Below are 26,709 nucleotides of genomic sequence, written 5' to 3'. Positions count from 1 at the left end.
GTCAAGACAAAAACGGACTTCAGTCTGTGTGTTTGTTAGCACAGACATAGAATGTGCGTGTGTGTGCGTGGTATCCCGAGAGAAACCGAATTCACCCACACACATCCTAGTCTATTGATCAACGAAGACTCGGATACCACTGTGGCCTGAAAAGAGTTCTTTCTCTATTCAATCCTCCACAAAGTGGAAGAAAAACAGCAGACAACAGAAACAGACTGTAGGATTCAATCTTTGCATTAGAACCACAGTGTGGTCCATGTTATAACACCAGAACATGGGTATTCGCAACAATGTGCATTTGCTTTTCTACGCACAAGTTACAGCGATCAGGCGCAACATTATGACCACCCCCAGGAGAAGAAAATAACATTGACCATGTTGTGACAATACAATGTTCTTTTCAATTCTGTTCGATGTTCTTTCACAGCTTTTACTGGCATTCGTGGATGTTACGTCCACACGACTACATACGAAGACATGCATACATTGTACATACTTGACACGTACCACCCACCTAAACCAGACCAGGCACCCCAGCCTCATAGCAAAGACGGTAGCAGGCAGCAGCCATCCCCAGCAGTATGGTAGGAGACGGTTTAGGAAAAACTAATAAAAAATCCAAAACTGACCAAGTATCTGTGGGATGCAATGCAACAAGCCTGATCCACATAGGTCCCTCTACTCAACATATAGCACCCAAAGACCCCCACTAACAAAATCCTGTTGTCAGACACACAGGACACCCTCAGAAGAGCCATATTCATTCTCTGATGGGTCGGGATTGTTTTGGAGGAAGGACCATCCAATTGCATGTGTTTTTGAGATGCCCCATAATGAAATCTAAATGCTACTAAACCCGTAGTCTGATAAGTATCGAATCCAGTACTACACCAGGCTAGTACTAATGTGCTAATGTTCTGCTGTTGTTCCAGGCAACTTATCTTGATAGAGCATACCCTGTATTTATGGTGTCTTAACAGCGTCTTTAACTTCAAGATCTTGCCAAAGAATCTTTCCATATATCCATATACTGTATAGAGGAAATAAAGTGCCGCTAAACAATACACTAAAATATTATTCAGAACCCTGATGCTAGCTCGATTGTTAAACTTTCTGTATAAAGGAAAACTGAACCATACACGTGCTAAAAACTAAAAGCTTCCAGAGCCAAACAAGTGATCCCTTTTGTCTGGTACATCTCCCACGCTAAATGTGATGATCCAAAAGAGACTGTCGATAGCTGATCCCTTTGAGTCAACCGAATCTCATTAAGGCTGTTTATATTTCGTTTTTAGAACAAATGAGGCTGCGGCAATTGGCTTGTTCCATGGGTGAAAGGAATGTAGAAGAAGGCATTTATGTGTATAAAGCCAATCACTGCATGTCTTTAACGCTGCATTGGTAATCGTGAAATGGTGTTAAAGCATGCTTTCCTAAATTTGTTTCGTACACTGAACATTTGAAGTATTTTCTTCTGTTAATTGGGGCTTTCGTAATTGGAATTTCACATAAAATGACATTAAACAACCATTATTGGAATATTGAGACGGGATGTCTTATTAGGGAGCCATTGATTAATGTCTTTCACAACACATCAGCCATGTGAGGCTCAGCACTGTGTTTACATGCATTAACAGCGCACAAAGATACATGTATATCTATTGTCTAAATGAACAATGGCTATAAAGTCTGCTTTCTGTCCTTGTGAGCCAAGGCAGGTGTGGCTAATAGGAGCAGAAGTCTCTCAATATGCATTCTTTTCGGTATCACAATCAGGAGCTGGAAATACACTCATCATTTCACGGCTGTGTAAATGAGTTGATTGTGTTTATAGCGCTGGCCCTATAAACGCTGAATTGGACATAGTTACTCTTCACGACAGCAGAGCAAGCGGAAATTTGCTGATATTGGCTGGTGGGGAGGGGCAGGCGGCCTGTGCACAATTGCCAGCTGCATTATTTAATGTGAGAGGGATTGTGCTGAGTCCAGAGTGCAGCAGCAGCAGCAGCAGCAGCAGCAGCAGCAGCGGTAGTAGTAGTAGTAACAGTAAAGCATTCCATTACAGCGCGGCACGATGCACGTCACAGGGAGGGAGAGGAATGAAGACGGCAAGCATCTGCGCATTTCCGAGTGCATGTGCGTGGAGCCTTTTTATTTACGTGTGCAGAAGCGCTGCATGGAAATCAATATGACAAGCCTCAGGGGCCCCACAACGTACGCCTGACAAATTTATTTTTGTGCTGATGGTCACGTGTGCCTCTGATGTGGATCGAGTATAGATTGTAATTCTGAGCACATTGTGAGTGTGTAAAGACAAACCTCCAGAATAAAAAAAAAGAAAATCGCAAAGGGATAACTGTTTTGTTGATCACTATTTCCAAAGTAATTGGACTCATTTGGCCTTAAGGTGGTTATTGTGTTGTCATATATACTAGCTTCCCCTTTATGTAGAAAATAATCAAGAGAGCTGTTAATTCAGCTGTGTTTCTAGACTGTGGTTTGTAGTATTATTAAATTGTATTGTGCTGTACACCTATCAGGGATAACATGACCACCTTCCTAATATTGAGTAGGTCTCCCTTGTGCCTCCAAAACAGTTGTGACTCATCAGACAATGGACATGGGTCTTCTGAGGGTGTCCTGTGGTATCTGGCAACAGAATGTCATTGAGTCTTTGGGTCCTACGGGTTGAAAAGGAAGTGGCATCTGTGCATCAGGCTTGTTCCAGTGCATCCCACAGATACTTGATCAGTTTGGGATCTACTGAATTTGGAGACCAGGGACTGTAAGAAATAAAATATAGAGAATAGAAACAGAAATAGGATACAAACGAACTTAAAGCAAAACTATGCATGTGTGTGCATGTGTGAGGTCGTTCAGCAGTTCAATAGCCTGGTAGCTTGTGGATTAAAACTGTCCCTCAACCTACTGATTCAAGTCCAGGTGCCTTGGGGCCTCATGCCAGACGGCACAAGTGTAAATAGCCTGTAGCTGGGGTGGCTGGGGTCAGAGAGGAGTTGATGTGCATTCTCCTGCAGCGCTGCCTGTAAATGTCCTGGATGGCTGGGCAGCTCACACTGGGTGATGCACTGGGTTGATTTTGCAGGCTCTGTGTTTGAGGTGGTACAGTTGCAGCATCAAGTCGTATCGTAGGCCAAGATCACCTTCTTTGCACCATGATGAAATTTCTCTCACCTCCTCTCTGTAAGCTGTTTCATTCCTATCGGTGATGGTGGTGTCTAGTATTGGAGCAGTGCTTGTACATGTGTGCAGGCATGTGCGTAGAGGGACAAAAGCAGAGGGCTGAGGACACATCCTTGGGGGGGCTAGTGCTGTGGAGAAGGTGGAGTTGCTGATCTGCACCTTCTGTGGTCTTTTCATGAGGAGGTCCAACAGCACATGGAGGGGTTGTTTAGGTTCCTGAGCTCCATGACAATTTCAATGGGGAGACACATATTTACCGAAACAGTGAGGGAAAAAATGAGGGTCAGAAGGACTTAATACTACAGAGAGGCAACACAACAGACCAGAAAAAAACAACTATCTGAGCTTGACAACTGTGCCAAACTACTTTAGAAAAACAAGGGGAATATCTAAATATAGAAAATACAAAAAAAAAAAACACAGCACAAGGTCCCCTGATAGGTAATTTTCTGGAGCTTTCAGTCAGATGGATTTTGTTCAGCTGTCATTGAAATTATTCAAAACAATCTGAGCTGATGAAGGTCAAAATGCCAAACAAGTGGAAGTGGAAGACATTTTAGTTGAATTAATCACTGGCGAGTTTGATGCGTGAATAAATATTTCATTACTTAATCAAATTATGATGAACTGTCATTAACAAAATCAATATCCTAAATTGCCTGTGTTCAGACAGTCTTGTATTTAGGAAATAATACACTGACAGATGACAGTCTGTCTTTCTAATACACAGTGTACAGTATGTACAGTAGACAGCAGACACACTTCCTGCTGGGATTGATTGTGCCATTCATGAGATTGTTATGGGAAAGACTTTGGACAATGCTAACAGTCTCAATCAATAGGAAAATGTTATTCAGCTCAGATGCAGATTGAAATGAATAAGCCTCTATGGCAAGCTAACACTTTGTTGGATCAGAACATGCAATCAGCGTCCCTGTTGAGGGAGCAAGCATTGAGCGGACCCGTGCCATGCAAGGACAGTATTGATCGACGCATCTCATTCCTGCCTGTCTGAGTGCCAAGACGTACCCACACACACATACGCATTCATCTCTTTAATCAAAGGGGACAACTCTCATGTGTCAGTCTCCGTCTGGCCCGCAACTGGCCTTTTCCCCCACGTCTCACCTCTCACTGAGGTACAATCATCTGGAGTTGTCCTGCTCTTTCTCACTCATCCCCTATTGTACCTGCTTACCACACAGGATGAGGTGGAGGAGAACACTCACCGCTATCAATCATTCATAAAGCGAAGCACTAAGTGATGTCAGTCGAGCTGGAGGGAAAGAAGATGCTCTCCTTAATTTGAGATGGGTCAAAATCTAAAGAGAACATCTGGCTTAAGGGGATTCGAATGCTTTCACTTGACTGCACAGTGGTATTTTATCTCTAAAGAAACAATTTAAAATACCAAGTGTACCCAGAGTAAAGGCCAAAAAAACATTGGAACTTTTGGGAAAAACTAAATTCAAAGTCACAGTGACTTTTATACATAAGTTAGCTCACAGTCAAACTTGGTGAACCTTTGCTATATTAGGAAGTCAGACCAATCACGTTAGAGAGAATGCAAACAAATTAATCGTTATCTAACTGTGCCAAATTGCAACAAAAACTACTGTTATATAAGCTCGCTAAGATATTAGCTCACTAACGGTCTCACACTGCAATCAGGGGTGCACCATCAGGACAGGCAAACCTATTGTTTGCAACAATGACATTATTGACCTGAAAACATATTGCAGCATCTCACATAAAGGAAGCCACGACGGCTTTTCTGCAAGTTAATTTAAGCTTGAACATGAGCTACTGTTGGATGTAGCTCATGGCAACACCATAAACACTGTCAGTCTGACACTTATATGTGTCTCTCGCTCAGCAAACTCTCAGCTGTAGCATAACCTCCATCTCTCACATGATGCATTCACTGACATCAAGGACAAAAACATGCTCTACAACCACAGCAACGATGTCCACTAACAGAACACACAACAGGACTAAACATAAACACACACATGAGCTTATCAATACTGGGTGGTGCAGAAATGTTTAGCCTTTATAAATATATAATAAATTAGCCAGGATAAAAAATTGGTCATTTCTCCTAAGTGTTTTCCGTGTACTGCAGCTAAGGGTCTAATAACTTCTCTCTGCCTGCTTCTCTCTGTTGGACATTTGGCGAAGTTGTTAAATAACTGCTGGCGAGAGGATTTGGACCACTCCTCCACTAGGGTTAGCGGATGCTTTTTCAGATGAGTGTGCATTGCCGTAAAAGATTTGCTGTATTTCAGGACTGACTTACATGCATGTCATGGCAGCACGGGCTTCATCTTTAATTAAGTGTATATGCTCCTTAGAGGTCTTCTCAGAGGCGTCCATGTTGTTATTGTCACATGATCTGTGACAATGAGTAGCGCTACAGCATATCAGTGACCTCTTTTTTTCCCATTTTGCCCCCAAGATATATGTGGAGATGGTAGCATGGGGAAAGCTTCCTTGAAGAGAATATTGTTGCTGATTGCATTTATTTACTAACAATACTAGTTCTAAATGAATAATCTTATTGGTAGGTAAGAGAGATTACAGACTTAAAATAAAACCAAAATGTTTCAATAGAGGGCCCTTATAAGTGAACACTTTTTTCAAGAGTATCTCCCAGATCATTTTTTAGATAAACTGCTACATGTGCAGTTGTTGATTATCCCTTCAGACAACAAAGTTAGAAAGTCTAGGATTTGTGGAGTGTGACTTGATATTGTTTAGGAAGGCTTCCTCCTGAGTGCTGGAATTAGTGCGAGCAATCAGAATCAAAGTCTGGAGTACATAAGCCTCGAGTTGGAAAAAAATGACTACAGCATTTCAGTAGCTGGTGCAGTACAGGGCATGCCATGATCTCATAAATGAAACAGGCTCTTTCCACCTTATCATGCGGCGCACAGGGCTGCAGTGCTTTGGCAGTGTGTTTGGTGTACAGTACATCCCGGAGGCGCTACAATAACTGCTGTAAAGCTGGAGTCGCAAAATATCTTTGAGACACAAACTAGTCAGGGCAAGAGAGGGAAAGTCTCATAGAGCTGTTTGTGAGCAATATGAGGCTGGGTGCAATGGCAGCTGAATTGCTCCAGTATTTCATGTGTTTCTCCAATGCCTCTCGTGAGGCTTGTTATTACCAGTGCTTGCACTATGTTACACAATCTTTTGGCACCCTCGTTCATGTTATTTCACGTAACAGTCTCTACTTTACATTGGAAGTAGCATAATAAACACTCTGGGAATACATTAAAAGTGGTTTCATCATTTATGCATGTCCTGTTGAAAACCATGATAGATTTTGGTTACTGAGATGACACCGGTCACGCATCAGGTTTATATTAATGTCTGTGTACATATACATTGCACTGGTGCGACAGCTTGCTTGTAAAATATCTAAAGGAGTCAGTAAAGAAAAGTCAATTACACCTCCTGTTAAGAAGAAACTGCCATTGCTAAGTGTATCCCATCAATGTGAAGACTTTTGGTGATAAAACCCTGACTCTGCTCCTGCAGTTCTAGCAGTTTTCTGCTCTGTGCCTCACTCTTTGAGGTCAGATTTGTTCAGTCTACTTCTGCTTGATCCGGTGCCAAAGAATCTGGTGAATCAACATCAAATTGATCCGAGGGTGGCACTGAGCATCCCCCTAGGAGGTGGTTGAAGGGTATGACAGAGGAGAGAAGAAAGAAGGGAAGGGGGAGCATGGAAAGGAAAGGAAAGGAAAGGAAAGGAAAGGAAAGGAAAGGAAAGGAAAGGAAAGGAAAGGAAAGGAAAGGAAAGGAAAGGAAAGGAAAGGAAAGGAAATTTGGCAATGGAAAAAAAAAAGATCTTGTCTCCTAGGGCATGAAATGCCAAATGCACAACCGCACAGCAAATCGCTGCACTTGCCTCCACTTGCCTTTGTCCCCATGTGGCATCATTCTACAGTGCGCTAGATAATAAGTCCCCATCATCACCAGGGGCATGCTGTAAGTCAGCACTGTATAGAGGCAGGCTCACGCACAGAGACTTTGTTCTGGACAGATTGAAACAGCTGGTCTGGCACAGCAGAACAAAATGCAGCTAGGCAGTCGCTGCACCCCTACAAGCCTTAGCATCCTGCATTGACTTTCTTGTCTCTTGCCCACACACACAAAGCGTAGGTAGAGAAAAAGATCTGGTGTTTCCCAGGCATATTAGCAGGCTAGCCACAGCCAGAACATGTGAGAGCAGGAGAAATGAGGAAGGCAGTCCATTCCAGTACACTTTAAAACAAACAAAACGAAAAAATGTATTCCTGCAAGAGAAGAATCATCTGCCTCTGAATCATCAGAATACAAAAATACTTGGACCTGGTTGTGCTGCAGGTCTCAACATCAACAATCACACTGAAACTTTGGATCAGAGGAGAGAAGCTGTGTTCTCATGACTCAGTGTTACTGTGTAAATGGGAGTGCTAATGCTCATCTCGAGGCAAACTGCTGAACATGGTGCCCCCAGTGAGCAGCAGACAGAAGGAGAGAGAGAGAGATAGAGAGACAGAGAGAAAGGCAAACAGAGCTATGGAGAGCACAAAGACCTCACAGACACACATCATTAAAATCCCCAGGCCGGAGAGACACCATAAGCTAATCTCGACATCCGCTAAAATTGTAGCCTCCTTTAGAGGCTTTGCTAGGGATGACAGCCTTGCAGCTTGTTACTGAACAGTGTCAGCTACTGCCTGGACAGAATACACTATGTTTGGAGAATCAGTACATACAGTTTGTACACTGTACAAAAAAGTCATGATCTTCAGGTCAGGTAGGTCAAGTCTATGTAACTCCTCTGCTACAGGCACGCATAAGCAAGACTAGAACCAGCTCTCCAGCAATACCTACACGGAGATCAGCTGACTTCCCAAGAATGAATAAATGAGAAAATACCACGAAGGCACTGGAAGGTAATCTGATCTGTGGTGGTTCAATAGTCCCATCCATATTCGATTCTCCGTGGTTGCTTGTGTGTGTGTGTCATCAGTCATCTGGCACATATTGTGCTTCAGACTGTCTAATCACTGTGGGCAATCTAATTTCCCAATCACGATAGAGTCTCACTATACAGCTGCGAACAGCAGCGACCATATGGACCCAGGTAATCCATCTGCAAGATCAGACAGGTATGGTGATCACCGTTAACCAAATAACGCGGGGTGAAAAATGGCCACATTTTCAATGGCACCGAATGTTTGCGGCCTCCATTGTGTTCGCGTGAAAAGTCCGAGTTTATTAAAAATGAAAACCGCTACAGGTCATCTGGGATGAGCGTATAAAAGATACGAGTGGGCTGCAGGCAGATCAAGTCCCAGGTCCTGAGGTATTAAACTCGTCTACATGTCTCAATACCGGAGGAGCGAAGCAGGGAGGCTGTAAAATGTTTGATTGCACCTTGCAGCCTCGCTCTGCCTCCCTGGCGGTGGCTTTAATGTGAAAAGCTAAGTAAGCATTTCCATAACTTTCCATGCTTTAGGCGTCAACAGTCCAGACTATTTGATGAAAAAAAAGAAAAAGAAAACACAGGAACTGAACGTCTCTGCAGCGTCTGCACAGGCTTTGCGCTGAGGCGATGCCATGACTATACAAAAAGATTGGGGTGAAATTGCATTTTATTCCCCCCATTAAATGATAACATCGGGGACGCTCATGGGCAGCATGTTACAGCACTTTAACTAGGGCTTGCACCAGAGAACAAAAGTACTTTCCACTCCCTCCGCTTCCTCTGCGCATAAAAGTAGCCTCATTTACCAAGGGAGTAGACTTTTTTTGTGTGTGTGGCATAGCCCAGAGAAAATAGGCTGCTTCTATCTTCTGTGAAACGAGTGTGTTGTATTTTTAGGGAAGAGCCTTCTTGGGGGTCCAGTGGGAGAGCAGAACCAACAGGTGCATTTATACCCTTCCTGTGTCCAGGAAGTTGAACATTATTTTTTTCTGACTCACTTTTTCCAAGTGTTTGACGCCAGAGAAAAGTCCCAAGTGGTGCAGGGATGGAAATTACACTTACGCTTTCAGGTCAAGAAAGTGGAAGCACTCTTTAGGTGACCTAGAATATCAAAGGGAGCAGCGATTGCAATTAATTCACCAATGCCTGTACTTAAAGCAAGGGTACTGTCACATTATTTTGATATTGAGATTAAGTGAAAAAAGAAACTTGTACAACAACGAGAGAGGAAAAACAACAGTGTAAATCCATTTGCTGGCAAGGATCAGTGGTTTACTGGGGTCAAGAAAATCTGCGGAGATTACATTTTAGTTTTTGAGCAAAAAAAAAAAGAAATTGGTATAATTAGCTGGTTAACGCGAGAGTGGTATCAATATTCAATAGAACTCTGAGCAAGAAATCTATTGAGTGTGTTTATTTGATTGTCCAAACGTTTCAGACTATTAGGCAGAATCATCTGCTGACTCAAGCATGTTCATATCGAGAATGGAGAAATGGTCCAATGATTATAGATCCCACAAAGCTATACAGGGAACATATTCCATTGGGATATTTCCAAGGAAGACATGTTTTTTTTAAATTCTGAATGGATTATCTGGTCACAAACCCAGGAAATGATTGTTAAAAACTGTATTATTTTTCCCAGTTCTGCAGAGAACTGAACAAGATGACAGTATTATACGTATTCCCTATATATGCAATAACAGAGATGGCAGTGTCAGCTTCTCCAGGATAAAAATATCCATTGCCCTTTAAGGCCCGACCTGACGGAAAGTCTTCATAGCACTCATCCACATGCTGAGCACAGCCATGTCGGTCGGGCCCACAGCACAGAAGAGAGTGATTGAACTACAGCTGAGGCACCGCCGTGTCAAACTCGATTTGTTCAGGGACTGGTGATGGCACCCAGGTGAAGTGTTCTGGTGCCAAAGCCAAAGAGCAGCTGAGATTCAGAGAAAAGGGATCGTGCAAGAGACGGCAGATTAAAGCAAATAGGTGGTTTGACTCAGTGACAATTTACAGATTTAGTTACGCATCACCCCGAGGAACATGTCAAGATAAAGCCGGCGGTGGTGCTGAGAAACTCACGGCATCTAATCCAAGAGCAGAAAGACAGCCTCTTGCAGGGCAATTTTTACTGCATCAAAAATCCCCCTGCACCACTCAGCACTTTGTCATACATTTAAGGAAGTGGCCGTTAAGAGCCTGGTGACTTTTGAAGTGTCAGCTCCTCAGCTATACTGCCACAGTAACAGTTCTCTAAGTTAGAGCTACTGAGAGTTTGAGAAAAAAACTGAGCATTGCTGCAGAGATTCTCAGCCCAGCAGACTGAGAAGAAATGCTCCAGTATCTCTATGCATTCCCTTAAAATACATAAAAGCTGCCGCTCTAGGGTAGCACTGCAGAGTAACATAGGAAATAAAGTCCAAAAAGGCAACAGTGTGACGCCATGACAGCAAATAAAAATTAACAATGCAATAACTGACGGTGTACTGAATACATGTCAGTTAGCGTATGTGCAGCTATGAGCATCCTTACCGCAAATGCAAACCCATGAATCTCCTGCCCTTCTTGCCGGTGACGCATAGTAGTGGATTTTTTTACACCCAACGTTGACACTGCAACAAGGCCCAATAAAAAGTTTGATGCATCCCTGTCTGTGTTGGCGTGATGCGTCGCAGGGGCTGTTAAAGAGGTATGAATCTTTTATGAGTAACGCCGCCGTCATTATCGATTGAAAAGGCTGAGACTCTGGCGCCCGCCCGGTGCTGGGTGCACTGGTGGCACTAGGGCTCCCTTGCTCACAGCTTTATGGTCCGGCATTGCGATTTCAGAAGGTTGTCAAAGTTTGTTACAAAACTCTGTGAAGTCAGGGAAAGACACTGAGCTTTCCCCTGTAAAGTGAGCCTCCACAGCAGCAGATTGCAGCGGTAAACACTCCTCTAAATGGCTTATTAGAGTCACAGTGGGGAGACAGAACATTGGATATAATTGCAGATACCAGAGCTGTTTTATGTAGGAGGAGAATGATTCACAAGCGCAACCAACAGCAGTTTGAAACATTTTTCTTTTTTCTTTTTTTTTTTATTATTCATGTTAAAACGCTAGATACCCGACATTGTTTCTGTGGTAACACGGCTGTTGGCTGCACAGGTAGGGTGTATCCTAGCAGCACAGCAGACACACTTCAAGAAAGTTTGTTTATTTACAAAGTGATTCGAACTGACACCTGTTTCGGAAACTTTTACACGAGGAAAAACTTTTTCTCGCCGTGTGTGTTTGGTGCTAATTAGAACTGAGGAGGCGATTCTTTGGTTTCTTTTGAGTAAAATTGCAGAAAACAGTGACACCTTGGAGGAGGATCAGCTCGATGCGGTGCAGCGCATCTCACTGTGCAGTGACTCGAATGATCAAATGAGTGAGAAAACAAAGAAAAAGACTACGAAGGCTTGACAAGACGGAGGAGATTGCTGTGCTTCTTCTATTACTGAGCCAGAGGGGAGTTCCAGAAAAGCCTAAGCAATGCCTTCGTAGCATGTTATCCCTTTCTTCCCCACTCTTAGATGAGATAGTTGTTAAGAGTCTCATGTCTCTCTACTAAAGCTGTTCCCAAATCATTATAATGGTACATTAACTTGCAACAGGGACAAAGCCTGTTCTGGTACAATGTAACCCGGGTTGATGAAATACGATCTCCGGTGTGTAACGTGTTACAACACCTCATCACATACCACCACCTACAGCTAGCTATAAGAAGAAACTTGCTCTATGTTCACAGTATGAACATTTTGGCTGAAATGAAGAGATGTTTACCTGTGTTAGCAAAGACTTGCTAGGTTTTGGTCATAACATATTTTAACAGAGATTTAGCAACTGGCTAACATCAGTTTTTCCAGACAAAAGGCAGTTATTGTAGCTTAGCATGAATAGTGGAAGCAAGCAGAAAACAAAGGTGGCTCCATCTCCTTATTTTTACCTTTATTTTTATACAGAAGGAGCAATTTAGGAAAATAGTACTTTGGTGGGGAACTTGGAGAAAGTGAAGCACCAGTAAAGACTTGTAGAGTGCACTGATTTTTTCCACAACCAAAGCTACAGCCTTTTAGAGGACAGCAGACTCGGAAATACTGCGTCACATGTGTGAAACCATTATTAACTGCCAAAAACCCAAGGCAATGAGAAGCACATGCAGAGATGAGAGGCCGCCCTGCTAGCTAACAGTCGCTAGAGGGGGTGAATTTAAAGTGGCAAGTGAACACTTTGCCTCATGCTGGCTTAAAGGACCAATGTGCAAAACTCAGTGGCCTCGAGTGAGAACCTGCGGTCATCGAATGCCAGTATCTTGTTCCAAAATTTCATAACCGTCTCTGCAGAGCCGCCAAATTCAAAGTAGCAGACGTGGCTGCAATTCAATGCATTTAGGCATGTAGAGGTGATCAAGACAGCTTGCTGAAGTTCCAACCGAGCACCGGAATAGGGATGAAAAGGGGATTTAAGTGACTTTGAACGTGGTATCGTTGTTGGTGCCAGGCGGACTGGTCTGAGTATTTCAGAAAGTGCTGATCTACTGGGATTTTCACACACAACCATCTCTAGGGTTTACGGAGGATGGTCCGAAAAAAGAGAAAATATCCAGTGAGCGGCATTTGTGTGGACGAAAAATGCCTTGGAGGAATGCAGAATACAATCTTTGAATGCACAACACTTGAAGAAGATGGGCTACAGTAGCAGAAAACCACACCGTGCCACTCCTGCCAACTAAGAACAGGAAACTGAGACCACGATAGAAGATTGGAAAAGTGTTGCCTGGTCTGACGAGTCTTGATTTCAGCTGCGTCATTCAGATGGCAGGGTCAGAATTTGGCGTAAACAATATGAAAGCATGGATCCATCCTGCCTTGTCTCAACAGTTCAGGCTGGTGGTGGTGGTGTGATGGTGTGGGGGGTATTTTCTTGGCACACTTTGGGCTCCTTAGTACAAACTGAGCATGGTTTAAATGCCTGCCTGAGTATTGTTGCTGACCATGTCCATGTATCATCTCAGACTGGTTCCCTGAACATGACACTGAGTTCACTGAACTCCAGTGGTCTCCACCGTCACCGGATCTCAATCCAATAGAGCACCTTTGGGATGTGGTGCAATGAGAGATTCACATCTCATATCAATGAGAGATTCACATTATAGATGTGCAGCCGACAAATCTGCAGCAACTACGTGATGCTGTCATGTCAATATGGAACAAAACCTCTAAGGAATGTTTCCAACACCTTGTAGAAAGTATGCCACCAAGAATTAAGGCAGTTCTGAAGGCAAAGGGGGTCCAACCTTTTACTAGCAAGGTGTAAAGTGGCTGATGGGTATATTTGGTTTGTCCTGTTTGAGCTTCTGCACTGCAACGTGGTGGGCTTCATGGAAGAGGACAAGCACCTACCTCAATGTGGAGGAATCATTCCAACGTAATGAGAACACAACATTTTGTAGTAGTAGGTGATTATATACAAATGAAAACATAATTATGAATACTATATTCAATTTCTGCTAATAGGCTCCCCTGAACCCACACATCTTTAATTGAAGTGCATTGCTGGCGATCTAAAGCAGCCAGCCGTGGAAACACAAACCACTATTATCTTTTTGCGTGCGCTTGGCATGTTCCCGCATTATATGTTCACTAATATGAACTGAACATGAATATCAATTATAATTTACTGTAGATGAGGTTACTTCTTAAGTTCAAAATGTAAAATGAATCTCAGGAAACTTACTCCCTACTATCGCACCAAGACCCTCTGATACTATGGCTGAAAAGAAAAGCTGCCGGCGTGCCGGAGGTCTTCAACCAAAGGGAAAACAGCGGGGTCTTCTACGGGAGGAAGCTTTCCACGCTGCCTTATTAAATATTCATTCTCTCAAACACCAGATCAATCAAGGCCCGCTTACTCCATGCCACTGACATTACTGAGGAAATTTCTTCATTTGGTGGCGCAATCAATAGCTCATTACAGCAGCTTTGCACTGGGTTGTCTCTGGGCAGGCCTAATTCCCTCTACATCGCGGGCCTATCTGATCTGTCCGTCTTTATCACGCAGGACGCAGAAACAGAGCCTACGCCGAACAATGCTTCCAATCTGAGCCTTTACGCCGCCTTAGTTTTTCGTGCGAGCTGATATTCAGAAAGTGCGAAACTGAATACGGCGAATGAGCTTTAGACGGAGCTAATAGGAGATATGAGGGAAATCAATGCTGCAGCAGCAGAGCGAGTCTGTGCAACACAAAAGGGTGCATATTTGATCAATATTATGGTGTTCGCATGACATAACTTTGCATTTTGAGCAGTTTAAATGCAACTCGACCAGAAAAAAATAAAACAAAATCAATTAGATTTAACACATGCCCAGAACAGTGTGTCAGGATTTGATAATCTATATATAGAAGTGGAATATCAAGCTTTCACACACACCATCCTTTTTTTTTTTTTACTATTGGCATCTAAGCTGTGATTCTAGCAGCTGGCAAAAACATATGCCAGAAACACGAGGCGAGGCGATATTCCCTGAGACAGTTTACATCAAAAGAAGAAATTTTCTCGGTTTCACGGATGCACTTCCTCACAATGGCTGCGTCTGAGCGAATCTCTGGGCTCAAATCTGCGCCATTGTGCCGGAAACGCCTTCCGTTTGCTAATAAGGCTGAGCTATTACTTTTTTAATTCAACCATGAAATGACGGCAGACCTCATCATAATGACATTAAATCTCCCCTCCTTAGTGTCAAGTAGAATGCGATGATGTGCTGAACTGAATTCCCATCCGCGGGAATAATTTCATGGTAATCTCTAATAATTATACACAGGGCAAGTGAGAGAGCAACAAGAGGAGACAAACATGAACGCAGGCAGGCATACTTGTAGAGCTAAAATCCTGCGTGTCAACTTAGATACGAGGGAAATGAGAAATTATTTCTTAGTTAGCATTAACTTGTCCCCCTCTAAAGTTAAGTGGCCTGACTAAAGGTGCTTCCATGCAGTTTGTAGCAAGAATATTTTATCTCTGTCTGCAGATCAAGGGCACCTTTGGCTGCCTCTGGGTCTGCGCAGAGTTGAGACATGGAACCAGAAATGCAGGTAACATCCTCCAGGAAGCACATGGAGCAAAAATAACATGCAGACAGATAACAGGTGTAAAAGAGAGGGAAGTGAGCCAGCGGTATGCAAAATAAGACGAGAGGGAAGGAAGAGCAGAAAAGAGCAACAGCACAAAGGAACAGAGAAGAGACACCCAGCAGGGTGTGCACCGAGACATGAATGAGTGAGGAGGTGGCAAGTTCTGGAGTTGAGGCTACAGGCACGCGGCAAAAGTTAACACTTTCCTGCTTCTACGGTCTGTTTTTTTTTTCTTCCCCTCAGAGGCTGCTTTGTTTTGGCTCATTGCGCCGCTTCTTCTGTGACGCTGCGTTGACAGTCATCGCCTGGATGCAAAGTGAGGCCGGTGCCTTCGCATAAACAAGCCAAGCGCTGCCACAGTGCATTAGTCACAGCCCAAGTCTGGCCTTTTCAAAGTCGCTACTCCCACTCAAACTGCTAATAGATCCCCAGAATCTGATATTCGCCTAGCAGGGATCCTCGCGACAGAGAGGCTGCCCGCGTGTGCGCGGATGGCAGTGCTGCATGCCGTACCATTCCTTTACTAATAAGCGGCCTTCTGTCGGTGAGACTTTAAGAATTAGAGCCGAGGGAGGGGAGAACAAAAGTTTGCTACCAATCCCTCCCCTTCCTCCTCTCCTCACCGCTCTTCTTTAATGATACAACACACAGCGGGCGCAGCAATTCATTTAGAAAACTGTTCTTACATAACAAGCAGCCTGAGCTATGTAACCGTAGGCTGATATTTTATTCACTGTGCTGCTTATTATGAAGACCTGGTGCATCCGAGGACGTCTGCAAATAGGACGAAGAAAGTTCCTGTAGAATATGTGGCCGCTTGCCCCCTTCTGACCCGAGCCGTTTGAGGGAGCAGCTTTTCTACAAGCCTCCTGGCTCACCATCAGCACCGTTCCTCTTCCTGTAACATCAAATTACCCATGGCTGAGATATCCCTGCTCTTTCCCTCTCTTCCTTTCCTTTCCTCCCACTGAGCTGGGTTTATAGGCGGCAGTCCGGTCGGGGTAATTTCTGCTACCACACTCCAGGGAAATTACTGTGTGTTGTTAGAGAAAAGGCAGTTTTCAAACCGCTTCATCAAGCTCCCCGACTCCAATAACGGGCGACATCAGGATGCCAGTAAGAAATCCATCCACGCAAGTGAGACCAATGCAAAGACCTGCATGCATGTGTCTTTGAAGGGACATATACGTGTGGATCATTTGCGTCCGCTGGACTGACATGAGTCACACGCTGTGTTTTACTGAGAATATGCGTGTGCGTGCTCACGCGTGCATGCGCGCGTCTGCTCAGCTGTGTCTCGCTTAAACTGATGAATAATTTCTGCACTGCAATTTCTGCTGTGGCACGTCTGGTGCAGCCTGACTGCACCACACAGCTCCAGCTCTGCATTTGCATTCAGAGCGCGCGCACACACACACACAGACACACACACACACTTTCACATGAAACACCAAAGCTCACTCGCTGCGCCCCTATCCCAGCACCATCCAACCTGTCAGCCGCTTCCCTTGCACGGAGGGATGCAACAAGCTGCTGAGCCCTTTTATTTTAAGGCAACAGCAGTTTCCTATTAGTCAATGTCACCTCGCTTCTCCTCTTAGGGGGAAAAAATAATAATCACTGCGACTCCAACAAATTGAAAAAAAAAACAGCAAGCAAAATCTACAAAACTCTCACAGAAGGAGGTTTTCTGTAAACAGAAAAAAATAAATAAAAATAAATCTTGAGGGTAAATCAGTGCCATTTAAGTTCAAGGCTAGAAAAGGAGAAGAAATGATGCTGAAATGTCAGCTCTATTTTGAAGTGGCAGGCATGCTGATGTGGTGACCTCTGTGTGCTGTGGTTAAAAGGTTGGTGGGGTGGGGTGGGGTGCTGCTTGACAAACGAGCGGGAGGTAGCAGCTTTTTCTGAGTGAAGGGATAAAAGGACGAGGCATTTTAAAGATCACTGCCATCCTTGCACAACGCTTTTAAAGGCAAAACAAAACAAAACAAAAAAACACTGACTTTTTCATCGCATGTGTTGTTTAGTCCACTGTGACACGCTGTCTGGGCATCACATATTTAGTTACTATCACACTCTGGAAAATCCATCTCAAACTTCCCAATATCAAAAAAAACAAAACAAAAAAACAAGACATTTCACTCACGTTCACTGTGATCTGCATAAAAAACAACCCGCTCCCCTGCTGCCTCAAAAGTACAGCAGGTTGTGCATCTGTGAGCATCCTAAATAAAAGGGGAAAAACACACACACAAGCAGCAGAGACGCTGATATATGCAACCAAACACCTCCCACTGTGCCGGGGTCTATCTGGAAGACCTCCAGCGCTGCGCTCTTACATCCATCCTAGACGAGTGTGTATTTTCAGACGTGATGTGCCTCTAGATGAACATGCAACGCTGGCTTTGTGTCCAACAAGTAAGGCAGCGGTCGGAATCAGGCTTGGGGACAACTGTGCTGTATTTATTACAAAATGTTCATATGCACAGACCTTTGCTGCTGCACAGGAACCCTGGGGGGACTGTCTGGACAGGCAGCTTGCTCTGCCAGGACAGCACGTTTTAATACCCAGCCTGCACACTGATTTAGAACTCAGAGGTTTTAAGTGATGCTTAAAGGATAAGTCAGTCGTTGTGAGTTAAAGCAGAGTCAAATTAAGACGACAGCGGTGCGCTAAGATGCACAGGTAAGTTTTCCAGAATACCGGTGTCAACTTCTGAAAACAGGGACTGCAGAAAAGACAATAGCTGTCAGTGAACGATGCGCAAAACAATAGGAGCTCTACCACCCCGTCTGAGATCTGCGAGGAGGCAGGGGGTTATCAAAGGCGATGAAATAACATCTGTCAGTGAGAGCAAAGTGGGCGATCGACGGCAATAGATAAATCGGCAGGCAGGCACCGCGAAAGGGACACATATTTCCACAGCGGCGCTTCAAGAGTGCGAGTGGCCGGAAATGTACTTACAGTCCTGAGGAACTGAATCTCATCCTCTCCTTCTCCTCCTTCAGCCATGGCTGCAAAGGGAGCCCGATCAGACTCCCTCCTCTCTGGCTCCTCTCTCCTGTCGATATTAGCATATAGCTAATCCACGGCCATGCAGCGGAGTGGAAAAAGACTACCGCAGCATGTGTCACTCAAGCCCCTGTGCTCACGCCCCGCTCCGCTCGAACGCCCGGAGGAGGAGTGGTGCGTGTCAGCATCGGTGGGCTGGAGCGAGTGGGGACGGCGTGCGAGAAGGAGCCACGTCCTGCAGCCGAGACACGGCGGCGGGGTCTTTATCCGCGACGTCACCGGCAGACCTTATTAATGCGAGCGCGAATATTCAAATATTTTCTTGTTATTATTAATATTGTTTCTTTATAACAGAGTCACGTTCAGAGCTGCTTTCTCGGCCCCTCTCCTCAGAACGTGTGATCGGTTTTCAGCATGTGCAGGGAACTGGTCCAGATCAGCACCACGGTCAGCTCCCCAACAGCACACGTACACACGCGCTTCTTTGACGGGGGGCGAGGACCTATACCGTCACAATGACTGCATTACAGTCCACAAACAAACATTTCTGCGCAGATAGTGCATCACCATCACTACCAGTAACCACGACTGCAGACATGCTTCACGGTTAACATTTAATTCACCCTGAAACACCACGTTGGCTATGACGCGATGCGTGTTAGGGACTGATTTTAAGTTATCATTCACTTCACGGACAAATCTAATTAAAAGGCTGCCCTATCGAACTGACATCTGATTATATCTGCCTTTAACTACTTAAAGCGTGTATTTAACTATTTAAAACAATCTGACTAAATGCCTCGACACATATTTGATTAACCTATAATCAATGAATCAAATTAAGCCTTCGGCAGTGTGATACCTGTGATCATTCTGATCTAGTTACCAAAACTTGAGGGAAATTGCCCAAACATAATGAGGCTCACTCGTTTCGACTATAGATAAAAACATATCATAATGCGATGCTGCCCCCTAGCGTCAGTGCTGTGGACTGCTGAGCGCTGCTCTGCCTAAATGCATGGGTTCTACAATTCCGTCTTTGTTTCGCCTCTGTTTTGGCTTAATCGCTACTCTTCGTCACACCTCATGCCATGTGCCTCCACGTATCCTTTTTTTTAATTCTTCTTTCATTCGTGCGTCCCTCATTCAGAAAATTTTCAGAAGAGCCGACAAATGCTACACATCACAATGGATCCATGCTCACAGAGCTCAATTACTTATCTGTCACTGCTTTCATGATATGCCTATTGCACTGCAAAACAAGCTAAATATAAATATGGGCCGTCTGGATGTAAAAGTAATGTAAAAGTAACTCACCTTTGTCTACTAACTGATACATATTAATTTTTCAAAAAGTCAGATGTTAAATAGCTCCTCAGATGTTATTTTGAGGCTTGTTATTTAGACTAAGTTTTAATCTTACCTTCAGATTAAGTTCTCCTTTCTATATGTTTGTATATACTGTGTGTAGTGTAAATAATCTCTGGTGTCTCTGTTTCTTCTGTAAAACAAATCAACGAAATATTATATAATAATATTATTCTGTTTTATTATTGCTGTTGGCAGTGGTATCAACGGTATACTCTTATACATTAGAAAAATATAATATTCCTATTGTATTATTATATTTTTCGGATATTTTGAAATTTACAGGTAAATTAAAACTTGCGTCGACAAATAAAGGCAAAATATATTAGATCATTTATATATATATATTCTTTTTCTGACCCTAGTTGTGACCGTGAGTGCGAATGGTTGTTAATCTCTGTGTTAGCCCTGCCATAGATTGGCGACCTGTCCAGGATGTACCCCGCCTCTCGCCCGATGACAGGCCCCAGCAACCCCCGCGACCCTAGTGAGGATAAGCGATAGTAGAGGATGGGATAGAATCTGAGAAGATGAGCAGATAGCTGTCGATACACGAATTATCCACTAGGTGTCTCTGTTTCGTAAGAAATGGCGTCGCCTTCAAAAGGCGCCTTTCTGTTAACACATAAAGAAGCTAAGGTTTGCGCGTGAGACAGTACAAACTGCTACTACAGTTAGAACAACTTAAAAGCAGCCAAACTCCCCTTCTCCTCCGCTCGACGCTCAGGCTGAAACCCATCACATGGCCTACCTGCAAGCTGCAGCTGCACTGACTCAAAATGTGGGCTGAGGATAAAGACTAAATCGCCAATCACGGGGAAGGTGGCCGGCGCTTACTCTTCCTATTGGACCCAACTCCCGTCGATCACGTGGGACGAGCCCAGCGAAGCAGCGGTGAGCACTGGCTGGCTGCAGCACAGAGATGTGAAGAAATATTTGCCATGCCACTAAATCGGGTAAGTGACTGTTTGTCTTTTAACAGCTGCTCATGTGTTTCACCTGCTGCAGGTGCAATTGACTGCCACGCACTTTCAATGCTGGTAAATCTAATTACCAGTATATGACTACAAACTGAACGATAAAACTTGTACGATAAAAACGCATTTTTGTATAAAGTGTTGCGGTTTAAATGTTAATAAATACGATTAAACATTTGTCGATCTCAGTTCGTAGTTGACTGCAGCAACCTGAAAACCCGTAGGCTGGCGGTAACTCCGCTGCCATCTTAACACACTCACGCTCATACGTAGTTGTTGCAAGGTGACAGTAGCCCACGGGATTATGTTGTGATATAAACAGCTGAGGGATGTCGGGAAATGTTGAAGGTGACGTTTGGAGCACCGGTAAAATACCTGCCTGTTTTGCCTGTAAACATGATTTTGAATGCAGCTCTGCGTGCGTCTTCACCTTGTGTCACACCGGCAGGTTTTATGCTGCAGCTCTTGAAATGTTGATGATGTGCGATTTAGAAATGTTTAACTGCGCAGACTTGGAGTCCGTGTCTAGTAAGACCCGTGGATTGTTCGAAGTTTGTAATCAACTGTTGTGTCAATACAATTTGAAGTTGCACACTGATGGAGGGGGCCTGTGTGTAGTAGCCCACTTCTGCAGTGAATGAATTGGCTCTTGAAAATGAAAGATAGACAAGATAGTTTTTTTATCAGATTTAAGATCTCGCATTTGGAGGTAATAAGTGTCTGTTAATTTACACATACTGTGCATCTCAAGTCAAATTTATGGCTACTTTCTTTCTGACAGCATCCGGACAGGCCTGGTGATGAATAGCCGTAGATCCTCCGCAGCAGTCCAAGCCCAGTCACTGTGTATGCGGGCTGACCGCTCACCCACATCGACTGACTAACATGGCACCCGTCATGGAGGGAACACACACCGTCTTGCTCCTGTATGCACCCATCCGTGAGCTGAGCAACATCAGCCTTTACTTCCCCAAGAGGCGGGCCCCGAGTTTCAAGTACAAGAGCCGCGCCCCTCATTCAGCCGGTGCCGCTAATGACCATGACTGGGGAAAGGAGGATCTCGCAGTGTCCGAACAAAGAGGCCAGTCTTCCAACTTCTCAGGCAAGCTCTTCAAGTCCCAGCAGCCAACAAAGGAGGCAGTTGCAGAGCTCCGCTGGCTGGCGGCTGAGCACCACCAGTTGCTGGCCGATCTGTTATTGCTGTGCAGGGACTGCGCTTACAAAGTCAAGATGGGTAACCAGGATGGGAAACTCCAGGATAGAGTGGAGGGCGAGGGAGTTTACATCGGAGGTCAGGTTCTTAGCAACTGCTCCCAAGCCGTGCCTCCAGAGCCGAAGAAAGGCGCATCCAAGAGCAAAAGGCTGAAGAAGCTGGGAGGGAAGAAGCTGGACAGTGCTGAGGATTTCCTGCACAGTAAAATGAAAAAGAAAGTAAACAATGGGAATTCATGCGTGGAGCTTCCAACTGAGAAAAATGTGTCTGCACGTAGAGCTTCAGAAGTGAAGCAGATCGTAGGGACCACAGTTTCTGAGAGCCCAGTAACTGGCTCTTATGTCAGTGCTGTCAGTAATCCCATCCTGCCATTAGAAGAACCCTTCCAGATCACCCGTGATGGCTGGGACTTCATGGAGGACAACCGGACGTTTGACCCCGTTATCGATTTCTGTGATGACTTCTCAGAGTGTGACGGCGAGCTGGGTTACGAGTCATCATCCTGCACCCTCATGATGGGTCTGACTCGACGTGAGAGTGGCAGCAACCTTCGACCGATCAAAAGGTTCGATTCTCCCGTTGACACTTTAGCCGAGAACCCATCGACAGTTAAGTCAGCTCAACAGCTTTACAGGGATATCAACCAGAGACCAAATACGGGGGTCAGGGTTGTGGCCAAAGTGCAGGATGTGGAAGGAAGAGTTCAGCATGTCAGCCACACAAGTCCAGAGCTGGCTGTTCCAGTTCCAGGGACTAGCAAGTGTCAGCAGGAGGGTCCCGGAGAGAGGACAGGGCCAAACAGTAACCACGGGCTGGGAGTCAATGGTGAAAAGACATGCAACAAACTCTCTGAGGGTCTACGGCTGCCCCTGTCCCACACCAACGAGCCCTCACCCTCAGCCAGATACTGCACAAAGAGCCCAACGTCACCTTCTCTCGCCGGCGTCTTCAACACCTCTTTCCATGCCTCAAACAGCCTCCAGAGCATGTCCCCGGTCCTGTCCCCTCTGTCCTCCCATCAGACAAGCCCGCAGCTCAACCACCGCATCGTGCTGCTCTCAGACAAGGACGTGGACCCAGATCGGGACAGCTCCAGTAACACGGACGAGCCCAAAATCTTCACGGAGGTCATCGACAAGAACGGCAACAAGCGGACCGTCACGCGTCTGGATCTGAACCTCAGCAGGCGGCCGAGCACTTCCAAGTGGAACTCCTCCAGCAACTCCACAACAACAGGTGAGTTGTCAGAAATGTCACTTTGAAGGAACCGATTCATGTTCACATTCCCTCCCTCGATGCCTACTGTTGACATCAGCACTTTTACCGTGTCAGTGATCCGAAGCGTTAGACGGAGCAGGCCTTTGATGTGGCATTGTTGATGCTGGATTTCAAATAACAGAACAAGGGAAACCGATCTTTAAGAGAGCTGCAAGTGTGTCAGATCCAGTTCTTGAAGGTTTTCTTGAAATACTGAAGCAATTACCCTACAGCATTGTAACTGCCGTACATTTTACTCACAGGGAGATTTACAATGTCACTGCAGCAGTTATCTAATGAACTAGTTAGTACAAATAAGAGGCCTCTGTTGGTTTGGTTATAGGTTTAACATGTGACCGAAATTTAAAAATTCCTCATCAGAGCTGTACAAGGGGCAAGCAGGGCCTGAGAACAGTTTCGCTGATGATCCATTTTAACTCTCTCAGCGCCGCAGGGTAGGCAGAGATTAGTGGGAGTGTCCCCGATCAAAGGCTTAAAGTTGACACAGAGTTCGACTTAACCAGAGTGTTCTCATGAGCACAGGGGTAACTGAAGCATTGCCAATTTAGCCTCTCTGAGATCTGCTGCCTGTCCCCTAAACCAGCGTCCTACCCAGTTCACAGGAAGTTGACAAAAGATCAGGATCCCAGCAGGGAAAATGGCTGCAGGAACACAGGATTAGAATTTCCTTATTTGCAGACACTTTCTCCTCTTTCTGTAATCTGGGCTGTTGTCTGTAAATTTGACATTGGCGGAGACATTGTACTGAATATAATCTTTGCAGAAACATAATAACCCTATTAGCTTTGTTCTGAGATGTCAGCATGACTTGTTAAAGATTTTGGCCAGACTCTTTAACCAGCATGTGTTTCTGTAGTAGTTTAAGGTGGTAATCACAACATAGATATATAAAAGATTTTTTCATCATTATGAATTGGGTGTATGTGGTGACTTTGCTGTTAAGGAATCACGTTGCAGTACGATACTTCATATGCAATCTAAAATAATAATGCTAAATCAAGACCAGGCGACAGCCAGTTGCCAATGCACACAGAACATTTCGTACTGTTGCAGATGACAAAAAGTCAAGAATAAGTTTGTTTCATTTAAGTAGCCACAAAAAATGTGTTTTGTTAGTGACCTTTTTTTGGCAATGGATCCGTATGAAATATTGCCCTGAGTAATGGGAAAAGAATCCTAAGCCAACTCCTTTCACTCATGCCTTGTATAAAATCAGATCCCAATTGTTCCCAGACTTTGGGGGAAAAAAGGTCAATCGTATCCAGGCTTTGATAAATCAACCTGATTGGACTGAAAAAAAAAAATAAAATAAAAAATAGATCACTTTAAAATGTACACCTTTCCTGGAATCACTCCAAACTACTAAATCCTGTTTGATACTACTTTGTCTCATTATTTTGCATCTGCAGCCGTAATGTAGTTAATCATTCCATTCACAATCAGTCCTTTGATCTGAAACGGCAAACAACTGGATTTCTATCAGTTATGTAATTTTCTGATAAATCATGGATGGATCAGTGTGAACAACGTCTCTCTGTGTCTATTTCAGGAACAATATGAATATTTTACGGAAGCTAGTTTATTTGAGTTGTTACATCACAGACCAACATGTACACATCCAAGCAGCACTGACAGCAGTGCTAAGCTAAAGGGAGAAGGAAAGCTTAGCACTGTGGTGCTATGCTAACTGCTGGATATTGGAATAAATAGCCCAGACAAACACACACAATTCACATGATATAAAACCAGACTATTTTTTGAACGTGATGCTATAACCTGTGAGCTGTCCATGTGAAACTCTTGAACGAGATGCACTTGTGTTGTGTCTTACAGCATTCCTGCCACAAGTTACATGCTGCAGAGTGAATCCCCTGAGTGAAAGCTTAAACCTTTAATCGTATATAAATTCCCTGCATCTATTTTGCTGTGTCTTGGCTGTTTGCTAGGTCGCCCTTGAGTTGCTCTGTAATTGAATACACTTCAGATGTTAACGCAGATAAATGAACATCACAGGGTCCAGCCAACAGTGGCTAAGTGGGTCAGTGTGAAGCCTGGCCCTTCATGGTTTGCAAATGTCGAACTAATTATGAGCCGGGCTCTTTAATCTGGGCTCTCTAATTGAAGCTTGGTGCTTGTTAATGAGCGTGGTCATGCAGATGGTAATGGTAATTTTATAGTAACAAATTTTCTTGTTTGTTTCATGTGCTAATGCTCTTAAGCTGTACTCGGTGTAAAAGAACATTGCACCTTATGCAATATCTATGTCATGTGGGATAGCTTCTCTTTATGATTATCACTTGACAGCCCGGCCAGAAACTGTGGTTGTGAGATTGAAACAAAATAGTCAAGATGTGCATGCCAGACCAGTGTATCAGTAGGCCGTTTTTATCGTCCAATATCGGCCTGTCATCGATATTTGAGTTAAGTGTTATTAGCTTATCTCAGCTGTGGAAAACACTTTGTGTGATATCTGTGCTTCAGATCCTAAAGCTCTGAACAGCTACAGATCAGTGGCACTGACGTTTCACCTGATGAAAATACTGTAGAGTTTGATCCTTGCCCATCTATGGCCGATGTATCCGCTTTGGTTTGCCTGCCAGCCCAGAATCAAAGTCCTGGAGAGAGCTCTCTCACACCTGGAGAAGCCTGGGAGCACTGTGAGAATCATGTTCTTTGATTTCTCCAGTGCTCTCACAGCATCCAGTCATACTGAGGGACAAGCTGGTGTACGCAGGAGTGGACCACCACCTCAAGTCCTGGATATTGGACTTTCTCACCAATAGACACTAGTACATGAGGGCATGGTCATCTGGAGCGCAGGAGCTCCTCAGAGAACTGTCCTGGTCCCCTTACTCTTCTCCCTCTACACTGCTGACTTTAGACGCCCTTCAGCCAGCTGTCATCTGCAGAAATTCTCCGATGTCTTGGCAGTCGCCCGGCTCATCCGATCGATAAGGAGAATACAGAGGACTCATCTGTGACTTTGTAGTCTGGTGCCAGGAATTTTGCCTCCAGATGAATGTATATAAAACCAAGGCAAGGGACATAGTTCTTATGAGTACCTGGGTGTTCCCCTGAACAGAAAACTGGACTGCAGTGACCATGCTAGGGAAAAGAAAGGCCAGAGCAGACTCTACCTGCTAAGAACAGGTTAGGTCGAGATTGATCGGTAGAGATTGAATAAGAAGGCCGATTCTGTTCTGTTCTCTTGAGCCTGTGGAGGTGAATGCAGAGCTTTCACCCCTGATGGAAAAACTGATCCCAGCCCCTCCATGATGCCTTATCAGGACTGAAGTAGTAAAGTAAAGTTATGAAACCAGTCGAGCATTATTCTCACCCACCTTTCTCTTTACTCCGCCCTTCTTTAGTACCCTGTTTACTATTCTCTGACATATGGTAGTCAGTGCCATAATCAGATTAACTAATATGCTCCAGCAAGGACATGTGAAACTGATAAGTGCAAACCAAGAGTGTATCACCCCGCTCTCCCTGCGACCTGTCATTCAA

At 44.4% G+C, this 26,709-nt stretch overlaps 2 protein-coding genes across 14 annotated transcripts in view; one reads left to right on the top strand and one right to left on the bottom strand.

The window, feature by feature from the left end:
- LOC125023535 (ryanodine receptor 3-like) overlaps positions 1 to 19,020 on the bottom strand; it is a 100,215-nt gene extending 81,195 nt beyond the window's left edge. For all 11 annotated transcript variants that reach the window (XM_047610856.1, XM_047610862.1, XM_047610859.1 and 8 more), the window contains exon 1: positions 18,319 to 19,020. In XM_047610856.1, coding sequence (XP_047466812.1) covers positions 18,319 to 18,366 — 48 coding nt within the window. In that variant the 5' untranslated portion in view covers positions 18,367 to 19,020. The remainder of the gene's footprint in view (positions 1 to 18,318) is intronic.
- A 1,545-nt stretch (positions 19,021 to 20,565) lies between these two features.
- Positions 20,566 to 26,709, top strand: part of LOC125023617 (formin-like) — a 49,218-nt gene continuing 43,074 nt past the window's right edge. For 2 of the 3 annotated variants that reach the window (XM_047610998.1, XM_047610995.1), the window contains exons 1-2: positions 20,566 to 20,690; positions 21,493 to 23,160. In XM_047610998.1, coding sequence (XP_047466954.1) covers positions 21,597 to 23,160 — 1,564 coding nt within the window. In that variant the 5' untranslated portion in view covers positions 20,566 to 20,690; positions 21,493 to 21,596. Of the gene's footprint in view, positions 20,691 to 20,994; positions 21,078 to 21,492; positions 23,161 to 26,709 lie in introns of those variants that run through there. The other variant, XM_047610996.1, reaches the window with a different exon arrangement.

This window comes from Mugil cephalus, chromosome 17 (assembly GCF_022458985.1).
Source record: "Mugil cephalus isolate CIBA_MC_2020 chromosome 17, CIBA_Mcephalus_1.1, whole genome shotgun sequence".
NCBI lineage: Eukaryota > Metazoa > Chordata > Actinopteri > Mugiliformes > Mugilidae > Mugil > Mugil cephalus.
This window is presented reverse-complemented; position numbering and strand designations above follow the sequence as displayed.